General features: G+C 33.1%; 3 protein-coding genes across 3 annotated transcripts; 1 reads left to right on the plus strand and 2 right to left on the minus strand.

The window, feature by feature from the left end:
• Nucleotides 1–9,295: 9,295 nt before the first annotated feature.
• LOC107624285 (uncharacterized) lies at nucleotides 9,296–11,827 on the plus strand. Its single transcript, XM_021115280.2, has 4 exons — nucleotides 9,296–9,441; nucleotides 10,938–11,043; nucleotides 11,141–11,248; nucleotides 11,318–11,827. Exons 1-4 carry the CDS (start codon nucleotides 9,296–9,298, stop codon nucleotides 11,825–11,827), a joined length of 870 nt encoding a protein of 289 aa, XP_020970939.1.
• Nucleotides 11,828–16,252: 4,425 nt separating this feature from the next.
• LOC148572924 (uncharacterized) lies at nucleotides 16,253–16,850 on the minus strand. Its single transcript, XM_088505101.1, has 2 exons — nucleotides 16,571–16,850; nucleotides 16,253–16,410 (listed from the first exon to the last, which is right to left on the minus strand). Exons 1-2 carry the CDS (start codon nucleotides 16,848–16,850, stop codon nucleotides 16,253–16,255), a joined length of 438 nt encoding a protein of 145 aa, XP_088361227.1.
• Nucleotides 16,851–24,370: 7,520 nt separating this feature from the next.
• On the minus strand, nucleotides 24,371–25,397 carry LOC107628143 (uncharacterized). The gene has a single exon (XM_016330941.3). The coding sequence runs from the start codon at nucleotides 25,177–25,179 to the stop codon at nucleotides 24,562–24,564; it is 618 nt and encodes a 205-aa protein (XP_016186427.1). The 5' UTR covers nucleotides 25,180–25,397; the 3' UTR covers nucleotides 24,371–24,561.
• Between the last annotated feature and the right edge of the window lie 1,728 nt (nucleotides 25,398–27,125).

Below are 27,125 nucleotides of genomic sequence, written 5' to 3' on the forward strand. Positions count from 1 at the left end.
GAGAAAAACAGAAAAAAGGCGCGACATTTAGGGTCGGATTTACTGGTAGAAAAATTTGACAATAAACCCACTTAGTAGAATGATGTGTTTTGGTAACCCGCAATATATTATCTCGGATTTATCAGCCGATAAATTCGACGGTAATTATACTCAAAATTCGAACCGCGTACCCTCTTCTCCCTCATTTGAATTTATCTCTATCTCTCTAACCCTCTCGCCTCCCACTTTCTCTCTACCCCTCTCATCTCTCCGGCAGCCCTCTCCTTTCTGGAAGCCCCCTCTGATGCCGACAGCCCTTCCTTCTTCGACGTTGTTCGTCATTTTTATCGTCACCGTTGCTGATGTCATTACCTTTGCCATTGTTGCTGTCGCCGCTTCTGCCGCACCCTTCTTCTCGGTGCTGGCGCTCTTCTTCAAGTAATGCTGCTGAACTTCCCTTTTTTAAAATAGAAATAAGGTCTGATTTGTTATTATAATTTTAGTTCTAATTTGTTATTATAATTTTGTGTTCATTATTTTGGTTCTGATTTATTATTATAATTTTGTGTTTGTTATTTGGTTCTGATTCTAATTAAAATATGTTTTGAGGTATTGTTGATTAAGTTATTGGTTTGATGATGAACAAATTAAAACACCTAAGTAGTTAGGAACTCAACTAATTAGTTAACTGATTAAGTTATTTTTGATATGTTGTGGCTATTTTTAAGTTTTAATTTATGACTGAGGTTGGTTGAATTTGTGAAAATAGTAAAGGTGGATATATGTCCAACTTTAGGAGAAGTTATGCCAAAATTTTTTAAAATAATATAAATGTACACAAGATTTGTGTTGTATTTGTTAATTTATGTGATTTAAAGTGTCTATGAATTTTATCTTTGCTATTACATTGTTTTTGTGATTAGTGTTAATTAATATGTTCTTTGCAGACATGACGAGAGGTAGACGTGTCATAGATCGATCTCGTGGTTGTGGTAAAGGGAGGGGTTCTAGTGGTACCCTTGGGACTTCTCAGTCGTCCTCCTCCTCTACTCTAACTACCACTGTGACGTCACAAGAAATGGGTATAGCCGTTCATCATGGTCCCTAACCCCAACTACGTGGCTCCTACTACTGCGCCATCCCCACAACCAAGAAGTCATCCGTCTGCTTCATTAAAGTGGAATCCTCCACCACCTCCACTGCTCAGTAGCACACTATCTCGACGATGATGACTCCAGTGACAGACACTGCAGTGCCGGAATCCTCTCACGGATCCAAGCCAGATGCCTCTCCACCACCTTCCATCGTACGGATGATGATTTGACTTGATGGTTTGACGGCGTGAGTACTATTTTAAGTATTTTACATGCAACCATTTTAGTTAGTTTGATTAATTTAGTTACAGTCAATTTTCTGGTTTTAATGGATTTAGGTTATTAAGATAGGTTCGTTTTAGGTTAGTATCTTTGAACTGTTGAAAGTGTTTGAGAATTCTTGATTATTGATGGATGTTGCTGCTTAAGTCATATAACGCGATATAAATGAAACTACAAATCTTAATTAATTGAATTGCTTATTGTTGATTGACGGATGTTACTGCTTGATTCTTGATTATTATTTGTTGATTGTTCATAGATGTTGTTGTTTAAGTAAATTGTTGATGGATAGAGTTTTTGGCGCATTCTGGTCATAGATGAATCTCTACCAAAATTTCTAAAAAATATAAATATAATTGAAGTTTATAGATTACTTCAAATAACTTTTTAGTAAACTACTAATCTTATATTTTCCATTGATAGGTTTGCGCTAAAAAACAATGCATGTACACATGAGTGTACTAATGTCATCAAGCTTATATACGACCACTATGGTCGAGCTTCAAGAAGATCCTAACTGAGACTAGAGAGCAATGGTTTCAGAAGTGGGTGGTAAAAACTCAACATATTCAAGCCTTAGTTAGTTTATATCTTCTATTTTGTTTAATTATGTATTTAATTTTGATTAACTCATGCTTAATATTATTTCTTCAGGAGAAATTTATATAGGACAAGACTTACGATCTCATGATCGGGAAGATCTTCGACCATCGAATGGCTACATGGCTTTAGCAGATGCTGGAGGACGTACGTGAGCACCGCAACCATCTCATCATTTGGCCCTGTCCGGACATTAAGAAAGTAGTGTACGCCCATTAGGAGACTGATGATGGGTCACTACAAGACACACAGATATTAACGGCGGTAAATTGCCTGCTATTTCTCCATCTGCTATAATTTGCCAAGATAGCTGTGATTGTCATTCGAGCTCTTCAATGTGATGCAGAATCGAACGGATTGGCGTCGATCCATGAAGCATCACCACTGACCCCAATCCTTTATCATATACTTGATGGTTGTGTTACTAACATTAGAGAACCCAAAATCAAGGAAAAGCAAAAAACCCGCAAAAGGAGAGTGGAAGCGCTTAAACCCCTATTCTCTGCTCTACCACGTGCTACTGTGTCACCATGGAGTCGTGTGGCTACCGACTCATCCTTTTTTCACCGACGTCGACCTTTCCCCTCTACTCCACACTGCGTGGAACCCCTAATCCCTCCTTCACGGTTTGCGAAACCCATCTCCTATTCTCTGTTCCACCGTGGGCCTTTGTGTCATCGTGAAGTCGTGTGGCTGCCCATACATCCTCCTCTCACCGTCATCGTCCATTCCCCTCTCCTCCATTGTGTGTGAAACCCTTACTCCCTCCACTACCGTGCGCGATCTGAGCTATTGTGGCCTCCTCCTGTCACTGGTTCGTTCTTCCATCAAAATTTGAATCATATTTTCATCAAAATTTTCTATATTTTGTTGGTTCAGATTATGCTTTCAGGTTAATTTGATTTAGATTTTTTCTATATCTTCTATTAATTCAAGTTAATTATGGTTGTTTAGAGTTAAAGAATTTGAAGGTACTACTATTTTGATTTATTATGTGATTTGTATTGAGTTTTTAGTTTGAGTAAATAAATACAAATAGTTAATGATTATTTGATGGTTTGTTTATCTTTGTTGGGTCTTTGATTGATTTAGTTTCAACAATGTTTGATAATCAGTAGAGTAGTAAAAAAAAGTAATTCTTTGATTATTAGAGGAATGCTTGAGCTAGAACGAGGTTTATTGTTACTGATTGAATTTTGATTCTGTAATATGCTTTTGAGGATAATAAATGATGATAAGAGATTGAGTATTCTTGAACGTTAAAATTTGTTTTCTTGGTTGATAATGGTATAGGTTTGGGTTGCTAAATTTGATTTCTAGGATTTGGAATATGAGAATTTTAGAGTCAAACTATACTAGAGGTATATCCTGGACCAATAACACTGCTAGATGAGCTATATACATATATTAGGAAGTGATTAAAGAGTTAAACTGGTATTTGCGTGAGTGTTGGTGATTTAATAGCAGGAGTAACTTTAGAAGCCATTTGTTCAATGAGTTCAGCCGTCGATTCCATGCACCGCCACAGTCGGTTACCACCGTCGTTGCTGATTCATCGATGACACTGCTTTCACTCTTTGGTACTATCAGTTTTCTTCTTCCTCCATTTTCAAATTTTATTTTATTTCTTCATTTGTTTCTCGAGAAAAGTTGAAGGAAACCGGTACTATGAAATCTCACTTGTTAGTTGGTGCCTCTTAGAGTGTGGAATTTAACCAAGTAACCAAAATCATTATTTTCTTTGAGATTTATCTGAGTTCTATGCTTTGAGTTTTGTGTCTGTGTTTCTAATTTTGTTTTCTCTCTGTATTTACATTTAACTTTTGAATTCAATACTTTAACTTTTATAAATAAAAAAATTAATTTGATTATCTCTAATTTTATCTTAATTAGTGTTTATTTAAAAATAATTTATAAATTAATAAAAAATAATATTTTAAAAATAATTAATTTAATTTTATCTAATTCTTAAAATTAGTGTATTTATTTAAAAATACTTTAAAAATTTATAGTTAAATAATATCTTTATATAATTATTATTAGATTAAAATTAATTTTTAATTACTATACTACCATTATTTTTATTAAAAATATTTAAATTATCCAAACCTTAATCCTAATACAACTCATACTCACCCCACCCCCTAAACCTAGCCGCCAGCCCTCCCCTTTCCCAAAACACTTGGCCAGTGGAAAGAAAAGAAAGAAAGTAAGAGAAAGCAAACAGAAATAGGAGAAAGAGGAAGAAGAGAATGAGAGGGGGAGGAGGGGAGTACGACGCCGGCAGGCATCACTGCCGCCGCGCTGTCGTGTCACACCCAGAGGAGAGAGGGCGCCGTCGGGCAAGGGCTAAGGAGAGAGAGCGTGTCACGCCTACCATGAGCCTGTTGTCGGAGGAGTCGTCGTCGTGCCCAGCCACCATCATCGCTGCTTAAGCCGCCGGACTGCTGCATGCAAGGAGCTTCCCTTTTCGCCGCCTTCTTGTTGCGCCAGGGGAGAGAGCGCCGTTGAGAGAGGAGACACCGTGACAGAGAAACCACACCGTGAAGGATGAGACCGTTGTCACCGAGGCTCCGCCGCCGCCCAGTCGCTGTTGCCGAAGCCATGATGTCGTCTCTGCGCCAGCAGGAGGAAGCATCCTTTCAGTGTGTAAACCCCGATAACCCTTCCTTTCCCATTTTAATATCAAGTTTCTCATTGTTTTTAATTTTTGGGGACAATTTTTTTTTTTTGTGATTTAAAGATCCTAACTTTGATTTCTACTAAACTTTTTGGCTGCAAGCTCTAATTCATGTCATTCTGAAGAATTAGTTTATTACTGATTATGAGTAGTGAACATTATTAAAGATTATTGAAATGTTATTATTCTGAGTAATAATTTTCTTAGATTTCTCTGTTATGAGTAATTTAGATTATTTGGTTGTACAGTAATTATGAAATTGTTCTTGTTGTTCAGATGTTGTATTCTTTTATTTTATTATGGAACTGTTCTTGTTGTGTTTATTTAGTATTGTGTTTATTTAATTATTCAGTGTTGTGTTTAGCTTGATCTGATATGGCCTAGTGCATCTGTACGTGTAGAAAGTGAGCTATTATCTTGTTGTCAGAGTTTTTCTTTTTCTTCTGTCCTAATTCTGAAGATAGATGATCTGATATTAGCTTTGCACCAAGTGATAAAGAGTTTTTGTTTGAGGGAGGGGGATGATTTATGTAAGACCCAAAACTTTTGAAAAGCCTTATTATGAGTTAATTTCAATTTATTTATTTATTAAAGACTTTATTTTTTATTAAAAGTAATTAAATTAAGTTTTGATAATTAAATTAAAAACTTTACTTAATTTTACAATTATTGAATAATTTTTTATATTTAAATTATACAGCTTAACAGTTGTAAAAGAATAAGAATTTTATACGATTTAGTTAAATAATTGAGATTTTGGAATTTCATACTTTAATTTTTATAAACAAAGAAAATTAATTATATTATTTTTAATTTAAATTAGAATACATGATTAAATGCTAATCAGTAAGTTGATAATCAAATAATATTTTTCAATGTAATTTTAATGGATTAAATTAGATTTTTAAATGATACTCTATACTCTAATTTAATTAAAATTACCAAATTCTAATTTATCTAAAAATCCCTGATTTCACATTTGCCCCAAATTAAACCATAATCCTAAAATCAAGCACACTAATCCTAACCCCTTCTAACTCAACCCTAGCCGCCTTGTTTTCCTTGTTACTAAACACAGCGGCGGCAATAGGAAAAAGAAAAAAGAGAGAAAGGAAGAAAGAACAGGAGGCATAGGAGAGGGAAAAGAGGAAGGGGGTGTGCCAGCGTTGGTCAACTCCGCCGTCGCCGTTGCCGCGCCCTACCGATCGTTGCTGAGAAGGTCGAACAGAGGGGAGAGAAAGCTAGTGTTGAGAAAGGGAAGGGTCGCCGAGCTAGCACCGTCGCGTCAGCACGGCTGTGCCGCCACGGATGAGGAGAGATGCGTCGGAGGAAGAGAAGGACCGCGGTGGAGAAAGAGAGAGAGCACTCGCGAGGGTGTCGGAGCTACGTTCCGTCGCCGTGCTGTGCGAAGCCACCATTGTGCCTCGAGCCTCGCCGTTGTCATCCTCGGCGCGAGCCCTTACCATCGTCGATGGGGTTGAATCCGCCGCCGGTTTGAGCTGAGGGAATGGAAACGCGTATAGGAGAGAGAGCAGGGGGCTTCGTGGCAGCTCCACGCGCCGCTCCTGCCGAGCCGCCGCCAATCCTGCCGCCGATCGAAACCCTAGCCATCGCCGTCGAAGACGCCACTGCCGTCAATTAGGATCAAAATTGTTGCTGTGTTCCCAAAGCTATCATGGAAGTGGCTGATTCGGTCCCAATTCCCTCAATTGTTGAGACTGTAAGCTTTAATCATTGTCTTGGTTCCATCATGTTCCTCTGTCTTTCTCCTGTTCTAGCTAAGGAAACCTATGTCTTTGTTTAGTACTGCTACTCTGTTTTCCTGTTTGTTGTTAGGACCATTATGGTGGTGTTGAGGCCATCAGGAAACTGTTAGAGCTGCTGTTGATAAGTTTGATATTGCTACTTCAATTCTGGTTTGCTCTTCTCCTTGATTACGTTCCATTTGCACATTTTATTGTCATTCCCATGCTTGTTTTGATTTAATTCTAGTATATGCCCTGTTTTGAAATTCTCAGGGCTGTGTTCACTTTCGATACCTATTTAATTTGGATTCTCTATTCTGCTGTAACTACCATTATCGTCGTGGAATTGTTGCCGCTGCTGCCATGAAACAAAAAGGGAAGGGAGTTGTCACGTTTAATCTACGCGGGTTCAACTAAATTGAGGTAGGGGTTTATTTTAAATTAAAAATATCCTAGGCTTTGAATACCTGACAAGCTTAGTAAGTTAATGCAAATAGATGGATGTCTGTGTTGAAAATGATTTTCTGTTGTAACTGAAAGGTTAGGTTTGTTGGTTATTGGTTGATTTTTCTAAATGTATGGTAAAATTGATTGAACGCGCTGATTTTGGATTCTAAATAGAAATTGATAATAAATGGTCTTGAATAATGGATTTGAAATTGTTAAACTGAAAAGCTGCTTTTTATTGTGTTGAGGATTGAAAAGAGGGGACCCGTAATGGGTGGCATATTCCGGTTTTTAGGGGAGGTGCTGCCGGAAATTTTCTAAGAAATTTGAAGAAGTTCTAGTTTTGACTTGGTAAATGATTCTGATTTAAGTAATTTTAATAAAAGAAGTATGTTTTGAATATTTTTAAAGATAATTAAAGAGAATTGAATTCTTATAATTTTGTTAATTTGTGGTTTTAAATTTATTTGATTTCTTTTAGCGATGAAATGAGATTTGATTAACTAGTAGAATGCTTTAATATAGTAAACTGAGTATAAGATTAAGGGATTGGGAATAAGAGAGTAAGTTTATAGTTTTTTTAATGAAACTGATCATAACGGTTAAGAGGAAGAAAGTTAATTTAAGAAATATGATGGAGAATGTGTGGTATTGAGTTGGAGGTGAATTTAGTGAGTTGTTTGAGGGTTGTCCTTGAAATTATTAAGGTGGAATTTAGTGACAATTAGGTTGTTTGAGATCTGATGATGATTCTGGTTAATTATAGTGTTGTGGGGTGATGATTGAGGTTGATGACGTTGGTTATGATATTGATGACAAGATTTGTGATGAATGAAACATGATTGAGAATGATGTGGATCTTGATGAATTATGATTGAAATATTCATATGGCTTATTTATTTGAATTATCTGAGATACGAGTTTCTCTGGGTAAAGTACCGTGGCTTGCCACCACGTGTACCAAGTTGAGATTTGATACTCTGTTGACCCTACGACGTAAGTATAACCGGGCACTATATAAATTCCCAGGAATGTTACCCCCATTGAGCAATATTGATTATTTGAGAAAAAGCTATGCATAGACTCTTGGGGATGCACGTCGGGGGACAGTCTAAAGACAATTCAGACTTGTCGGGTTGACTGGATAACCGACAGATCAGACTCATCAGCCATAGGACAAGCATGCATCATATGCATTTGTATGTTTTGATTGAATGTATAGTTGTTTTGGTTTGTCTAACTGCTTAGCCATGTTTATATGCTACTTGTCTTACTTGCTGTACTTGAATCTTATCTGTGATTTTCTTGTTTGTCCTGTATGTGTATGTTCATCTGAGAGACCCTTTTTGGAGGAGATGTGATGAGGGTGGTTTCTTTTGTTTGTGGTAATGAAAGTTGAAGCAGGTGGACTAGGTGTTTCCTGAGTATTCTAATGTATGTATTATATGGATAGGAGTGAGCAAGGTAAGTTAGGTAGGAAGTCACTAGGCACGTCTTTGATCCTTTTGCTTCTTTAAACTATTCATCTTACTGATTTGTAAATTAAAGGGATTTCTTTAAACACCTTTCAAAAATAAGCTTTGTACCAAACTTTTCTAAAAGGTTATTTCAAGGATAAACTGCTTTATGATGAAACTAATTCTATTTGCAAGTATTTCTATGTTTTGATGGTATTCCTTCCCCTACTGAGAACGTGTGGTTTTGTTCTCACCCCAAAATCTTCCACCCTTTCAGTGATACGTTCGAAGACTCAGTTTGAAGCTGCGGACAATTATTGACTTTATCTATGCGTTGTGTTACCATCATAGAGTTCCCTCGCTTGTTGCTTAAGATTTTTATTTTATACAGAGGGATAGGTATTGTACCTGAGTTTTATTTTGACTTACTTGTATAAGATTTATTATTATTAGTAATTATGTAATTATTGTTAATTGGTGATATATGATATATGATTTTTAATGAGTTATAAACAACTTTCTAGCATTTTATTAAAGATTGAAATGCGAGTTCGAACTAAAGGCTCAATATTAAATGGTTAGTAAGGAAAACAGGTTAGTAACGCCTTACTTTTGGTACGATCATAACGTATTGAAGGTTGGGTTGTTACAATTTACATTATTTGTTTACCTGAAAGGACTTTTATATTGCAAACATGGAGAAATTATGCAACCGTTGGTCTGACACAAGTCAATGGTCTTAACTAAATGCAGGAAATTCCCTTTATGTTGGTGAGCTATCTATCTTCTTCCAAGTGCTTTCAGAATATGTTTTAGATCTGTTAGTTTTTGTTGATTCATTTTATTTTTCTCCACAGCATTGAAGTTGAGATGATTTATATGTGAAGTTGATTTTCTTGTCTCTTGCCAATTATTTTGGTTGCTTGAATAATTTGTATTTTATTGGTACTTGACATGCAAAACCACGAGTTGGAGGGCAAAATGATTTTGAGACTACCATAAAAGGGTATTATGATTCAATTCATCATGGAAAAAAGCCTGGTTTGCGAAGGAAAAGAAGGATTAAAGAAGTTGATTCAAATCACTTCCATCCGATTGATTCCCAAGAGGTTTTTGAGAAAGGAGGAGCTGCTTTACTTGGTGTTTGCCGTGGAAAGGTGCATTACAGTTTTACTCACCAAGTTATCAGTTATTTTGAATTGATATATTATCATGCTAAAATTATATAACGTCAATTATGTGCTTGTACTTTACAAGTATTATTGATATATCAGAATACGTAGGGCTTGTATGTGCCTGTGCTTGCATATGAATCTATTTTTCATTTCTTTACCTTTTTCATGAATGTCACACATAATAAGGTTTTTAAATTACTGTTAGCTAACTTATTTGTAAAAGAAGATATACTTTTTGATAAGAAATAGAACAGCAAAAATGAAATGATAGAAATTAATAGCGAAAAATAGAACTAATAGTAACTAACAGAAAAAAGGAATTTTCGAGTGTTTTTTTTAATACAGGTTCATTAGAGGTCTAGTAGGAAACTATCTTTTTATTTTCCGTTGTGTTTTTCATTCTTCGTCCTTCTTATTTCTTATCACTTTCATAGCGCGTTTTGACAATGAAAGAAACTAGACAATTAAAGGTACCTCTAAAATTGTTTATGGTTTTAATTGTATATAGATATATTTATTACATTTTACTTGTGTCACGGTTGAGAAATGACAAATGTCCTATTATTTGGTTTGATAAATTTGGTTGTGTAATTGCTAAGAAATAAGTAATGAATTAGTTGTTTATGATGGAACCGTAGGCGGTGAAAATATCCAAGTTTTAGGGGAGGTTTTGTCAAAATTTTTCTAAAAATTTTGGATAAAAGTTAATGGAAAAAATTATAATTGGTGTTATATCTTGTTTCTAATTTTTTGTTTCGATTTTTCTCGTTTACAGAAGTGCTAAAATGGTGACAACATGCTACCTAAAGGACTCAAGAATATTTTAATTCATAGAGACACTAATCTATGTTAGACTTTTAACTTTTGGTTGAACTTGTGTAAGAAATATAACTTATAGAACTAATCAATGTAGACACTAATGTTATTTTGTTTTAGAACAATTTTAGTTAAATGAAGTATGTTTGAATTATCTATGTTTTTACATATTATATAAATGTTGACTTGCTCAGTAAAGTAGTTAATATATTAGTTAATTAAAAAATTAATTTAGTAAATTATGCATGCAATTTGTATTAAAAAAATATTACAAAATAATATTGTGCTTTTGTAACTAAAGAAAAAAATGTTGCAAAATCAAGTTATATTTTATAACAAAATTTTATGATAGAAAAAATATATTGTTACCAAAAATATTTTGAAGATCAAAATTTGTTATCACTTTTGTAACGAATTTCGATTTTTGTATAAAAAAATTGTTACAAAATATTACTTTGAATTGTAACAATTCCATTTTTTGTTACAAAAACTTTTTGTAACGGGACATACTGCAACGGCCCTTCTTTTGTTACAAATTCCTTTTGTTTCAAAATTTCAGTTTTCTGTAACAAATTTTTTGTTACAAATATTACTTTTTCTTGTAGTGATTAAATTGCCGCAATTCCCCAAAAAACCACCTCTATTTCCTGGTTCCCTTGTAGTGGGTTCAAGCATTGCCGTCTCACAAACAGAACTAGCAGGACAACGGCCAGGTCGTCGAAATATATCGGTAGGCCAGCGACTTTCATGAAGACAAAGGCCAGGCTGGTATGTGACTTGTTTCATTAAGAATTAAGTTAAGTTCGTTTAGTCTCAATATAATGTTATTCTTACTTAACTTAACTTGTGGTTTCAAAATGTATAGTCTAAGTCGTTGGATCATGATGCGACGATGGCAGAGACCTTCAAGTATATTCATACCCTGAAGGAGAACATGGAGAGATTTGCTGATCAGCGGGCCACGGATCATTATGTGAGTAAACATCATGCGATAAAAAGTTTTCAATTAACTGCAACCCTAATCATAAAATGTGTTATGCAGGAGCTCTACACGCAAAGATTGGATCAATCTCAGCCTACTGGAGACGATGGTAATAACTCCGCTGCATCAGTCGTCGATCCTGACATGGTTAGGAACGAGGCTGCATCTGTGCCGTACAAAAATCGCGTTTACGGACTGGGATCATTCTTCGCTGACAACCTCAGCACATCCACATTGAGACATTTATCCTCCTCTGCTACCAGTGGGCTTGTCAATCACGAGTATATCGCCGATTTGAGGGAGCAGGTGCTGCTCCTCACCCAGAGCCTTCACCAACAGGCTCCGCAGCTGCGAGAGTCTGAAGAGAGGTTTCAGGCGATCCTCTCACACATGACAAACACAAATGACCTCAGGCTGGAGTGGAGGCAGGAGATAGAGCAGTTTCAGCGAATGGAACACCACATGGCGCCATACGAATATCAGATGCGCAATGGTAGTAGCGGCACTGCTAGTGGCAGCGACGCTGCTGGAGGCACACAAATATTACCGCCTTGGCCGCCGCCTCAGTAGTAGGACCAGTGGGACGATGACGACGATTATGACAATGACTATCAGGATTTTTATACACTATTTGATTGTATTATATCATCTATTATTTGACTTTTTATTTTATTTGTACACTTGATAATTTGATATATTTGGCTTCTACTATTTAGAATTTGACTACTAATTATGTAAAAAATAAATTTAAATAAAAATTTAGAATTTGACCACTAATTTCATAAAAAAAATAAGTTGATGAACTTGCTGTCGGATTTTCCAAGAAAAAAATCTGACAGTAATAATGCGGGAACAAAATAGTTTGACTTCAAAGTTATTATTAAAAAAAATCCATTAGTAAGTAACATTAAATATTCGTAACATAAAAAACTAATTTTGCCGTTAAATCTGCTGCAAGTTATCAACGGATAATAAAATCTGACGATAAATAGTTATTGATAAAATTTATACTATCATATTAGATTCCATGAAAAATCTAATGATAAATAATTTATGGTAGATTATTTTTGTTTTTCTATTAATAAATTTGATAATACACAACGTTTTTATTGCAATGTATGATATGTATTTCAATTAGTCAAGCAATAGTTTTTGTGAAATAAATTGAGTATTGATAACTGGTTCATTTATCAACATATCTAGTAAATATTCAAAAAAAATTCTTAATTTACTATAGGTAGAGTATTCTGTAATTTTAGAAAAGTCTGATGATGGACACTACCATATTAAAAAAAAAAAAATATTCCAATGAAAAAAGTGGTAGTCTCATCTATACTACAGCTCATATACATTCAAAAATCGTTAATACAACATACATTATATGAAGAGAAACGTTCAATATTTACCATCACTCTCATACATTATCTATAATTAATTATTAATAGTAAACAATTATATGTATTTATTTAACTATGCATGTATCCCAAATTTTTTTCTTAAAAACAATAAAATTATTTTCTGATTCATCACCATCATAGGAGAAGTTAAGTTTTTAAAATACTGTTACCATTAAGATATATATATATATATATATATATATATATATATATATATATATATATATATTGTTTTTTATTTTTAATTTAGAATGAAAGAATATTATGTGATGAAATCAAGTCAATATATAAAACGGAAAAGAGACGGAAAATAAAAAAGAGTTTTTTGTTAGAACGTCTGGTTGCTATTTAAAATCACATTCTAAAAAATAAAGATGGTGAAAAATTTAACTGCAGAATTTATTTATGAAAACAAATACGTCACTGAATTTATGGGGAATTTTTATGTTTATTTAGCATAAAACTTGCTAAAATCCTTTTAAAATTATTAAACACTACTAATGTTTGTTTGTTTTTTCCTGTCTACTAATGTTTGTTTATTTCCTCTGTTTTTTTCAATTTGAGAAAATAGCAAAAGATCTCAGACAAAGATATAAGAAAAGCTTATACAGACTTCTTGATTGGATCTAATCGATAGAATTAAGTAACTTGTTTGTCATTAAAAATAACGCATTGAGGTACTTATTATATTGTACTTATGTAAGTTTTATTTAATAAGATATTAAAAAATATAATAAAAGAATATACTTTTATAAAAATTATTTATTACAAAAAAGAATTTATTACTTTTCAAAAATGAGTATACGTGTTTAAATAATTTATAATAATATATAATATGGGAAAAGCTCTACATTCATATAAAAATTACATGGATGGTATCTAAGTAGAATCCACTCCACGCGTGTCTCCCACCCACATGTTCGTTTGTTTTACACGTGCCTCATATAACGTAATTCTTATTTTGCGCGATCAACCTTTCTCAACGTAAACCTTTCCATATCAACGTAAACCTTTTTCGCGTTCTTCTCTGCTCGCGTTCTTCTCTGCTCGCGTTCTTCCTTATTGATCTGCATTGCCTTCGTCGTTCTCCTCTGGTCGCGTTCATCTTCTCGTTTTCTTATTTCGATCTGGTTACGTTGCATTTATCTTCTTCCTATTCTTCTTCGTTTTCTTCTTCGATCTACACTTTTGAATCGAAACAATAAATGACTCAACTTCAAATCAGGAGAGCGATTTGGATTACTCTTCTGAAACGAATCAAACTGACAAAGTTTAGATTATTCAATTTTGAATCGAATTGAATGGAATGCAATTGCTAATTTGAATTGAATTAAATGGACGGATGTGTACTGAATTGAATTGAATTGAATTGATAATATGTAAACTATAGGCAGAGTTATTTGAATTTGATTTTATATAATGGATTATGTTTCGTTCACTATTCAGTACTATACAATTGTTTCACCATGAGTACTGTGTTCGGTTCATCATGAGTACTGTGTTTGGTTCATTCTGCAAAAACCTGTTTGAATTTGAATTTATATAATGGATTATGTTTCGTTCACTCAGTACATACAATTGTATTGTGTTCGGTTCACCATGAGTACTGTGTTCGGTTCATTCTGTAGAAAGCTGTTTGAATTTAATTTTATATAATGGATTATGTTTCGTTCACCATGGTTATAGCAGGTTTAATTTCTGAATGTTGATAGTCTTTAATGAATAGTCAATTTTTTTGTGAAATTCTATATTGATATATGTAGTTTTTCGATTCGTCTAGTATATTAATTTCTAAGTTGAATAATTAGAATTTGTTTTTTGGTTCATGGTTCAAAGTTTAGAGTTTAGGGTTTAGGATTTCAAGGTTTAGGGTTTAGGGTTTATGGGTTCAGGGTTAAGTGTACAGGGTTCAGTGTGTTTCAAACTTTTGATTCGCCCCGTGTATTAATTTCGATTCACCGTGTTCATGGTTGAGGGTTTAGGGTTTAGGGTTCAGGGTTCATGGTTTTAGGGGTTTAGGGTTTACGGTAGGGTTCAGGGTTTAGCATTCAGGGTTCAGGGTTCAGTGTTTAGGGTTCGGGTTCAAAGTTCAGGGTTTGGGTTTAGGGTTTAGGGTTTAGGATTTAGATTTTAGAGTGTAGGGTTTATGTTTCGTTCACTCAGTACTATACAATTATATTGTGTTCGGTTCACGATGAGTACTGTGTTCGGTTCATTCTACATTATTCAAAACTCTTCTTCCTCACCTTCTACTGCTTCTTCACCAGAGAGAGAAGGAGAAAAAGACAAAAAAATACAGCAGCAACAACAACAAAAGAATGACGATAAGGAGAAAACACGTGAAGAAAAAGGAACGCGAAAAAGGAGGAGAAGGAGGAATGCAAAGAAGAAGAAGAAGACGCTCCGTGCGTAAACAAGAAGAAGAAGAAGAAGAAGAAGTACGTTTTTGAGCGCGTATTTTCACTTTCATTAATGCGCGTGACTCAATTTACGATTTGGCCAACTTAATTATATGGTTATATGAATGTGTAGCAGCCATGATATAATATATATTGTGATACTAAACTTATTATCACTTTTGTGAAAGAAAAAAAAAGTTGCACCCAAGACGAGGCTCAATTTTATCGAAATGGAAACTATATGTGTGCTTTTCTTGGATATGGAAGCATGGCGTACTAGACGTATATGTGGGACAGCTTTTTGGCAGTGTCACAGAGAAGAACTTGGACCGTGGGTTTTCTTTGTTTCTGAATTTTGCATACGAAATCTCATGGTCCGATTTGTATGCTAATGGGAATTAAAATTTTGGGTGCACTAAATCGGACCCTCAGTATAGTAGAATCCGCATGGTCCGAGTTCCATGCTATAATTTTGAGAAAAACTCGGACCCTCCGTTTTGAGTGCATATCGAAATTGTTTTGGTGAACTGCGAGCTCAAATCGCATGGTCCGATTGCATTTCTTAAGATTATTTTAATCATGTTAACCTAGTCGAAGGGCCGGTCCGGTTAATCATGTTAACCTAATCATGTTAACAGGTTTTACGATTGAACCGGCCAGTCCGATTAACATGTTTTATGATTGAACCGGCCGGTCCGGTTCACATGTTTTCTATTAGAACCGGCTGGTCCGGTTCACAGGTTTTCTAATTGAACCGGCCAGTCTGGTTAACAGGTTTTCTGATTGAACTGGCCGGTCCGGTTCACAGGTTTTATGATTGAACCGGCCGGTCCGGTTAATAGGTTTTCTGATTGAACTGGCCGGTCCGGTTCATAGGTTTTCTAATTGAACCGGCCGGTCCGGTCCAATTTTTATAACACTACATATAGGATACCTGTAGCTTGTTATAATATGATCTCAATTGTCCAACTGAGGTATATTGACATGATATCTATAGCAATATACTCAGATTTTATGAAACCTTAATACATAGTCCAAATCAATAATACCTGAATAGTGTCATTAATGCATAAATACTCTAAACATACAGTAGAAATCTTAGCATAGTCCAGCTCAGTAATTCATAATGTCCAACAGATACAAATTAGTCTAAACATAGTCCACGTGATTAATACTTAAATAAATAATTTACACCACAACTACTTTTTGATGGCCCACTTCACATCCTTGACAAAATTCTTGCATTTCTTGGCCGCCTTTTTGAAGACAGATGGAGTGTAGCGACTAGTGCTGCGACGTGGTGGATCAATCCTCAGATTGTAACCTTTGGAGGTTTCATCCGGAGTGCGTGCCTGACCTGTAAACAATTTATAAAAAACAATTAAATGTAGTACATCAGGTAATCAAAGCAACACATATACCACGTATCATTTAGTAAAAATCAAACAGAGATGCCAATTATGAACAAAAAATAAATAAGTAATCGAACATGTAAAGTAAAATACACAACATAATACCATCATTACGAGATTCCTCATCCTCATCGAACTCCTCTATTTCATCATCCTCATGATCGTCCTCCTCATCCGGGTCATCTACTAGATACGCATTGGTCTCTTTCTCGAGTGTGTTAGCATTTTCCTCAATGAGTCCCATGGAAACACGGTTAGGGTTCTGACTAAAAAAAGCTCCGCGTCCACCGTCACTCCTACTAGAGTCAACCAACACAAACCCCCCAGAAGCAACAGATGAGGTATGGCCCGGGTACCTCGCATCCAATGAATACCTACCTGCCATGAACTCAGGCTGATGGCCATATTGTGATAGTCCAGGATCTGTAGACATCAATCCAAGCAACTGGCTAAAAGAACCTCCTTCTCCTGTTTCAAACTGTGAGGTTCCCCAATATTGTTGACTTATTGGAACTGATGGGGGGAACTGTGTCTGAGGTACATACTGGCTTGAGGACTGGGGTTGTTCTTCTGGAATCGGGTTTGGAGGTAATATATGCGGCGAATGTGGCTCTTGTCCTTCATTGTCATCATCCATATCCTGACTACCCTCATCGGTATCCTGATCACCCTCATCCATATCCTGATCACCTTCATCATTATCTTGACCCACAAGATTTGACAAGTTCAAGTGGTCCCCATATTTTGATCGGTACCAATGCATGTAACTATCTAGTAGATGATGTGAAGGCATGGGAAGCTCAGATAGAACGTAGTTATACCTGTTTGACCAATGCATCACCCAAATTGAATGACTTGGTGCTGTGGCCCAATTAAGATTCTTGGGACCAGTCAGGACTTCTCCATGCGCTTTGTCTAGATTCCGCTCCTGAGTAGGTAGTCCCTGAACAAAACCAAACTGTCGCCTAAACCTATCGGTAGCATGCCACTCGATACATTCAAATGATACCAACGGAACTGTAGCACTCCAGACAACCGACTGCATGTAGATTTCAGGAGGAATGATGTTCGGATCCACGCGATCCACAGCATAAGCAACCCAAACAAACTGGAAAAAAATAAAGGAACCTCATGATCACAATCCACAATGCCAATTACAATAACAATGCTTTATAATTATGTCTCAGACCCTAAACCGAAAACTAATACTTCTTTAATTAAAACACACCTGCCCTTCCTGAAGTTCGTCAAATGCCTTCCTAAAGTGAGCTAACTTCATATATCTATATCGTCGGTCACCACGCTCCCAGTTCCGCCACCTAATATGATATATTCAATTAGCTCAACTAGCATTAACTGAATCTTAAATATCAAGATACGGGCACATTGTAACAAATTATTATCTGTTTGCTAGCGGAAAACTTCGGGGTTCCCTAGGTAGCGGCGATAGATATGGCAGCCTGATCCAAGCCCAACAGAGTAGAAGTGTTAGTGGACCATCTATTTCCTTGCAGTTAAAACGAGATGCCCGGCATAATGTCCTGTAGAGGTGTGCTAGGCATGCCGCTCCCCAACTATACTGACCAATACTAACAAAATCATGTAGCAAGGGTAGAAATTTCTAATACACACCTGCCCCAGACTTATCCCCAAACAAGATCGTCCCGATCAGCAACATAATATGGCACCTGACATACCTCTGTATACTGATATCATCAGTCAACTCTAAATTTTCTTTTAGATCCCGCAGCCAGGTAAGTTTTATGCAACTATCTCTACAATCCGACTTACGCGGTGCAACTCCAAATTGAATCAAACACTCCGCCTCCAACGCTTCAAAACTGCTCATTGTCATCCCTGTGACTGGAAGACCATCCGTGGGAAGACCAAGAATTAGAGTGACATCTTCAAGAGTCATGGCACATTCACCAATGGGAAGGTGAAACGTATGTGTTTTCGGGTGCCAACGTTCAACCAGAGCATTCACCAATGCTTTCTGACACTGCACTACCCCAATCTGCGATGCATGATAGAAACCGGTAAGTCGTAAAAGGTCCTCCGCCCTATCGTTGTACCGATCCGGAGGAACTGGGTGATTACAAGTCAACATTCTTAATTTCTACAAAAAAGATAACAAATTCATAGTCAGCTCATTAACAATTACTATATGACTATCATGAATCATTTTACTAAATCCTTTTAACTCTAATTATTCTTACTTCTAAAAATTAATTATTAAGCCTTAATTTTATTCACAACTAACAACTAATGAAAATAATTATCAATGCAAAAATTCCTAATCAAAATTCTGAAGTTACAACATCTACCATAATATCTTATAGTAATTACTAATTTACTATCATTGAAACATTATTTTCTCAACTATCAAAAAATATTACTAACCGGTATCCTTCAGTTTTCTAACAACGATAAGAACAATTAACTTGCTAATAATGATGATTAGAACTAACAAAATTTAAATATCCTCATGATAAAACCTAACGTGCTTTAATAAAAATAATTCCACTAATCATTCAGTAAGCACTAACAATTTCTCACAATATTACCGTTCGGTTCTGTTTACATTTTTGTAATAACAACAAACCAGCAAGCATCATAATAGTAATAACAAATTTCCTAATAATAATATTTATAATAAAAAATAAGAAAAAAAATTCAGACAAATTTTTATAAATATCTAACAAATACGAAGATATCCTAATAATCATTCTATTTATATTTCTAACTTGCATTTCTAACAATAATCATAATAATTATAATAATTATAAATATAAAAAATTTATAAAATTTAAAAAAAAATCAGATATTAATAAAATTTAATAAAAAATTACAAAAAATGTTACATTCTCTCTTAAAAATTAACTACCGCGGTTCTATTTAAATTTTTGTAATAACAACCAACAAACCAGCAAGCATAATAGTAAAAACAAATTTCCTAATAATAATATTTATAATAAAAAATTAGAAAAAAAAATTCCAGACAAATTTTTAAAAATATCTAACAATTACGGAGATATCCTAATAATCATTCTATTTATATTTCTAACTTGCATTTCTAACAATAATCATAATAATTATATTTCTAACAATAATAATTATAAATATAAAAAATTTACAAAATTTAAAAATAACACTTACATAATCAGAATAACTAAGATAATGAATAATATGAAGCTCAGGTCGATCAACATCTTTAAATTTATTTTTTTTCGGCATGTTCTTCTTTCTTCAAGCAAGTTGCTTTCAGAACTATGGTGAAAGGAGAGGAAGAAGAAGGAGCTGGGAGTGAAGTTGAGAGTGAAATGTCACAATGAGTTAATTCGGATGGTGAGAGTAGGTAAGTTGACTTCGTTTGGTTTCAGGGCACCGCTTCTGCGAGCCAATCCTGCGCGACGCGTGTCCAGACAAGAGAAGAAATCGGACCGTGCGTTTGGTTACACGCAAATCGAACGGTCCGTGTGGGAGTCGCATATCGCAGGGTCCAAGTAGCTGCTCCTCCCCTACTCGCAGGGTCCGAGTAGCTCCTCCTAGCCAACTCGTATGGTCCGATTAGTTTTGTCACTGACACCACAAAAATGTTTAGCACACACCTCTTCCATATCAGCGTCCACCTCCATTTTTGCCACCATATGTAAATTAAAAAGCGCCAAGACGATTGCGGAGCAAACCCATTACTTTTTTTTCTTTTGCGCAATCATTCAGCAACGTGTGAAGATTATGTCTTTTAATTTTTTATACTTTATAATTGATGAGATAATTATTGAATGGGTCGCACTAGTGTACAGATCAAAGTTGTACAGATATACAGATTTTTTTTATTTTATTTCACGTAATGACACGTTTTGGTCCCATATTGCAGCTGCAGCTGGCTCAGAGGGGATGGTGGGAGCTGATGGGAGGTGTGACGGAACCGGCCTGGTGGGGTGAAGTTGAACGGGATTCTAAAGGTTACGCGTTCCGTTGTTTGGAGGCTCTCGTCATAGACCTTGTTTGGGCCGAAAAAAAAAAGGATGGAACCTATCACTTGGTTCTTCACTTCGATAGTGTGCTAACAGGGAACGAAATTCCTAGGTCACCGCCGTCCCTAACACTCACACACTAATAAGTAATAACTGCTATTCTTACATGCACTGCACGGCTAATATAAATAATATAGTAATATTATTTTTATAATAATAATTAATGACTTAAATAACTAATTAATTATATATCCAAAAATTAAAAATTATATAATATTCAACAACAATAACATTTATTTATTAATTAACACTACGACTAACTAATATGTATATTAATTATTTTAAATAGACTAAATATTTCTACACATTAACACATAACTAATGTAATTATAACAAAATTAACTCATTAATTACTCAAAATAGGTTAAATTTATTTAGAAAAAAATCTCACAATTAACCTTCACAATTATTAGTGATGTTTATTATATTTTATATTTATTATAGTCTATCAATATTTTTTTATAATAATTTTTAATTTATATCTAATAAAATTAAATCATTTATAAAAATATAGCATATTTAATAAGTATAAAATTGTTTTGCTTTTTTAATTTAGACATATCCGTAAACAACTGTGCCTACAAAGGCGCGAGCCAACTTCCTGTACATTTGGATACAAAAGTCATTTTTCATCTGTGTGTACTTACTAACTTTTTAACGAGAAAATCTAGGGCCCGTAATTTTTATATTTTATAATCAACACTTAACCATAAAAAAAAAAGTAAATAATCTCTCACTATTGAATGTAATCTCACACCATTAAAAATATTATTAATGACCAATTAATAGTTAAAAAATACAAAAATTACTAATCCCTAATACTCTTTTTTAACTCCGTAAATTTCTTTCTCATTATTTTCACTCAATGAAAATTTCCATATATCTCCACCGTATGAATAATTTATAATAAATCTTAATAGTTAGATTGAACGGAAGCACAAAGTTCTGCTTCTGTACGGCGGAATACCAGAACCGCTTTCAATAAATTATTTTTTCATTTCAACTAGATATTTTTCAAATGTAATATTTTTTAAAATTATTTTTAAATAAATTAAAAAATAATTGCAACAAAACATACATAATTTAATGCTTCATGCATTATCTTTTCGATATTTATATTCAAAAATTCTAAAAATCTTGTTTGTCTAAAACTAAATTCAACATTTAGAGTAACAACCCAAACAAATTTCAAATTACAAAAACATCATAATCAAATTTTAAATTACAAACACAACATTAAAATTGACCTTAAATAAACCTAAATTCTAGATTTTAAACTTTAAATCATAAACTCTAAACCTTAAATTTAATAAACTCAAAATTTTAAACTTTAAATACTAAATACTAAATACTAAATCCTAAGTCATGTGCTATAAACACTAAATCTTAAAATCTTAAATAGAAACAACTTATTATAGAGTGTGATATAATTTATTCTCTAAAATAAATCCAAATAACTTGTGAGTGTAGATGTACCATTTTTAATAAACCGTTAGATTCATTAAATAAAAATCAAAGAATGCTATAAAAAAAGTATTAATGGACTTCAATAAATATAAAAGATATCAATATATAAATAAATAAATATCTTTTGATATACAATATTTTACAAAGACAAGTGTAACTTTTTTTTTGAAATAAATAAAGATAAATCATATTACTACATAAGAATATAATTTTTTTCTTTATTGAGATCAATTATAATATAATTTTTAGTTACATATGTAAATTATAAAATATAAAATTATTTTATTTTATTTTATAATACTTTTGACAAATAATTAGATTGTTTCGTTCTTATATTGAGAAAGATAAAGAAAATTTATCACACAAAAATTATTTTAATCTATTGTTTGAGTTGGTTATTATCTTAGTTATTATCGTTCTTATATTTGGATTTAACATTCACATCTCATCCTCCATGGTTCAGGTTCACAGTTCAGCGTACATTGTTACAATGTCCTTCCACCAAAAGAGATAAACACATCAACTACGATTTACAATTTCGGGTATAGTGTTTACGAAATTTGGTTCTCCAGCTCCTGGACCACGGTTCACCGTTTTTACGGTTGCGAGTTTCTGGGTTCGGCTTGCAAGGTTCAGGTTCTAGAATTAATGTTGCTGTGTACTATCCCAAAAAGGAATAACCAAATCAACTGACTTTTTACGATTCAGGATTTGTCTTCTAGAAATTTGTCTATATCGTTTAATCTTTCGCGAGTATACGAATTGTGTTTTGTGAATTAGGGTTATGATTTTCGTTCTTTGGGTCTTCCAGGTTTGGGATTCAGGGTTCATGGTTCATGTTTCTTGGCTCAAGTTTAGGTTTCAGCGTTTACGCTTTCGTGTTTACGGTTATAATGTTACGGTTTAGTGTGACAATTTAATTTCAACACTACGAATTAACAACTCATTTACATTATTCATGAATCTCATCTTCATTTTGTCTCGTCCTTATCCTTATTTCTTCCACTGTTTCATAACTTCCACTTAGAGTACATTGAAGACCAACTGTTTTCTTATTTTACTCTACGCATCAACAATTCTATTTTCACATCAGAGGCGTATCTACATCCACTCTAGCCAAGGTAACTTTTTCTTTTTGCCTTCTTTTAATTAACAGTAAAATTTAGAAAAAAAATAAGTCACCAAAACACAACACATTGGACTAAAGGTTTTGCATTCAGTAATTATAGCGTCAATCAGTGATGGGCACCGAAAAATTTAGACTCCGAAATAAAAAGTAGTATATGAAAATATTAAAATAATTTATGTTTCTAAACCCTAAATTCCCAATCTTAACTTCTATTTCTTAGACCTTAAATCTCAAAATTCAAACTCTAAACTCTAAATTCTAAACTCTAAAATATATTACCTTTAAAAGAATTTTTCATTACAATTTTTTGACAATATAGACTGGTCATACCTCTATTATTAATAAAACCGTGTCTAATCACATATTAAATATTTGTTAAATCACATTTATCATATTAAATTAATAATATTTTTTTTGCCTCATATATATACATATTTGGTGAAAACTCAGGTGAAGTCGACTTTATGTGAAGTTGATACTTAAGAGCCGTTGGATGAAAATTTAGTCAAATTAATCAAATCATCTAATGATTCTCAAATATCAACTTCACGTGAAAGTCGACGTCATCCGAGTTTCCACCCACATATTTTGGTCCATTTGGTCATAAGCTCTTCAACTATATATTCTTCATAAAGCATCCTTTTTCCTGTCCATAAAACCGGATACATCACCCTAGGCCTTCATTTGATTACTTTTTTATTCTCGGGCCCATTCATTGCAAAGGTAATGGCATGCAGTGGTCCAAATATCTATTTGGGCATTGTCCAAAAAAAAATTTAAAACCAAACGGAGCCATATACCATTCCAGCTAAGAAGCTCTCGGCTCTCTGGTAGGTTTTGCATAATTTCACGCTGCTCCCACTCTCATGCCTCATAGACACGTGTTGCCACTACTTTCTTCTAATGAGAATATCTGTAAATCTTTAAATACTTGCATCTGTACATTATTATTTCCCTTATTGAATATATAAGACCTAATAAATTAAATAACTAGATAAATATAATTATGATTCACCAATAATATTCGAATTAAATACGAATAAGTGAATAACAGAGCACATACACGATAGTTTGTTTTGTTTACACCAAGTGATTATATTGAACAAGAAATGGGAATTATTTTTAATTTAAAAAAATCATAAAAAATCAATTAATACAGTCTAAATTTATTTTATTTAATATTTATTAATTTTTAAATTAATAAATATTAAATAAAATAAATTTGGTTAATTTTTTGTTATTAAATATTTTTATATTTTTAAAATCAAATTAATAATAAGAGTCCACTACATATTTAGATACTACAAACAAAAATTTTTTTACCTAAAAAAGAAATGAAGAAAAAAATCAAAAGCTAATATTTATCATCTACAGAAGCAAATAAAGTAGACAATAATTAGGGTTATTAAACAATAATAACAATAATTAAAAAAAAAAACTGAAAAAGGTAAAGCTAAATTTTAACTATCCACACCAAACGTAGAACCTTTACAACTGCTACTACACACGCTCCATTGATCGGAGTTAGTCATCGACGACGACGGCGCAACGCCGCTGCCGCACTTTGCCACCGTCCTCACACTCTCAATCAACGCCTCGGTCCTAGAATCTTGTGCAAGAATCTCCGACAGCTTCTCGGGGCTTATTACAAGCTTCACCTTCCACACACCCGTGTTGTTGTACCTAGGAAGAACCTCATGAGGTTCCCACCATGTGTTCTTGTTATTGTTAGGGTTAGGGTTTGTGTTCTTTTCACACGTGGACATTCTATATGGTGTTATGTTGGGATTATTGGTTTCGGTTATAGGTACCCTTTTGCTTGATGAAGATAATAATGTTGGGTTTAGAGGTAGGAGGTAGTAGATTTGGCCGCCATGGAGTTCTTCGCCGTTTGATAGAGGCTCTGATATCATGTTATGATACCTGCGAAAAATGCCATGGCCCGGAAACTCGTTTGTTATGCATTCAACTGTGATGGGAGAGTATAGCTCCATGATTCCACCATTTGAAGTCACTACTTTCACCTTCATGTCCTCCAATACACCATTTTGCAACCCTTTGAACACACAATTCCCCATTTTCTTTTTTTTTTTTGGGAGAAGATCAATTTTTTTTTTTTTTTTGAGATGGTGGATATTTGTTGATGTGATCTTAATATGAGGTTTTGATTAAATAAAGGATTTGGAATGGTGAGGGAGAGAAGGAATTGAACTATTGAAGGAGGTTTCTTGAGGGTTTCTTTCTTGTTTGACTAACCGACACAAAAAGGGATCAAATACTTTTCTTGTTTGTGATCAAGAACTAGATTACTTATATGAAGGAAATTGGATGTATATGGTGACAATAAGTTGGCTTTTATAGTGGGGTGGCCCCACTTGCATCATTAAGGAAGTAATTTATGGCAATTGTTTCTTTAGCACCATTGTTTATATTAGGAGTTAATTATTATATATGAGAAAAACATTCTTAGCTTGAAGATCATTGATGTCAAATAACTAAGATTTTTTAGATATGCTTTTGATGCAATTTTGTTAGATATTGTATGATAAAGTATGATATATTTTCATTACATTTATCTGTTAGATATAAGAGAAAATATAGGGAACAATATTTTTTTTTTGAATAACTTAAATGATTGGTTAAAAAAAATTAATTTTAATTTTAAAAATTAAATTTTGAATTAATTAGATATAATTTTTATTTTGAATGGTTAATGCGTCTGAAATACAATCTGTTGTTTACATTGTTCATATCTTATAATAATTTTATGTTTAAATACTAAGATAATTACTTTTAAAATTTTAAATAATTTTATTAATGATAAAATAATTTTTTAACTATTCATATGTATATGTGATTCTTTATGATGTCTCAATATTTTCTAAATAATAATATAATGTCTTAACTCTGAATATTAATAGCTCCTAATAAGTTATAGATCTTTTTAAATGATTTTGGACTGAGAAAACGCGTTATTGTATGTTATTTATAACTAACATGTCATTAATTATTTTGTTTAGTTATTATTGTATTTTTGTTACAGTAATATTAAGGAGATAATAATCTAAATTATTTTATTAAATTTAATATCTATAATTTTATATATTTATTATATCTGATATTATACATTTATTTTAGAAGTAATTAATAAATATAAAATAGACAAGTTTAGATTAATTTAGGCTGATTTTATTATTTTTTAAATATTTCTTCTGTTTTATTATATTCTTAGCATCTAATATTAAGGTGCTAATAAGATATAAATAAAATATTTGAGAGCACCTTTTTTCTTGATTGGGAGCATCTTAGCATTTGTCTTATAGCATGCATTATGATCATCCTTTATTTTGTGAAGGCAAATGGCAATTATAAGATACAAATTAATTAGATTTTGGTCAACGATGATATAGGGGGATCATGATTCACGGTCAACATGTCTCATTACGCTAATAATGCTGAACTTGTTTTCTATTCATTCATGGGGCGGGGTACTTGTATCCATTGTTTACCTTTGCTTTAGAAAGAGGACCCACTTTTCACCGACAGACAAAAAAACAAGATGAGTGAGGTGTTGCAAAAAGTAAAAGGTTTCAATATTTAAAAAAAAAAAAAGAAAAAGAAAAGTTTGGTTTTGATTTGGTAAACATTGTTCGTTTTAACCAAATTCTTTGATTAAATATTTAATTTTTTTTCAAGTAATTTATAAAAATTTATTTTTACAAGATGATTTTTTAAAATTATAAAATTTATAAATGGTAAATTAAATTAAAACTAATTTCTAATAAACATAAGCGATAATGAATATATTTAGTAAAATAATTTTTAAAATTTAAATAAACAATAATAGAAAATAATAATAATTTTGAATATTTATTAATATATAAAATTATATTAAATTTTTTTATTTTACTAAGCACAAGTTAACTTTAAAAAGTATTTTTTTAATTATTTTTAAAAGGTACAAGTATAATATTTTTAATTTATCATATACAAAATAAAGTGTTTATAATAATTTTAAAACGTA

The sequence above is a fragment of the Arachis ipaensis genome, chromosome B2, assembly GCF_059453495.1.
Source record: "Arachis ipaensis isolate K30076 ecotype BB chromosome B2, ASM5945349v1, whole genome shotgun sequence".
In the NCBI taxonomy this organism is placed as follows: Eukaryota; Viridiplantae; Streptophyta; class Magnoliopsida; order Fabales; family Fabaceae; genus Arachis; species Arachis ipaensis.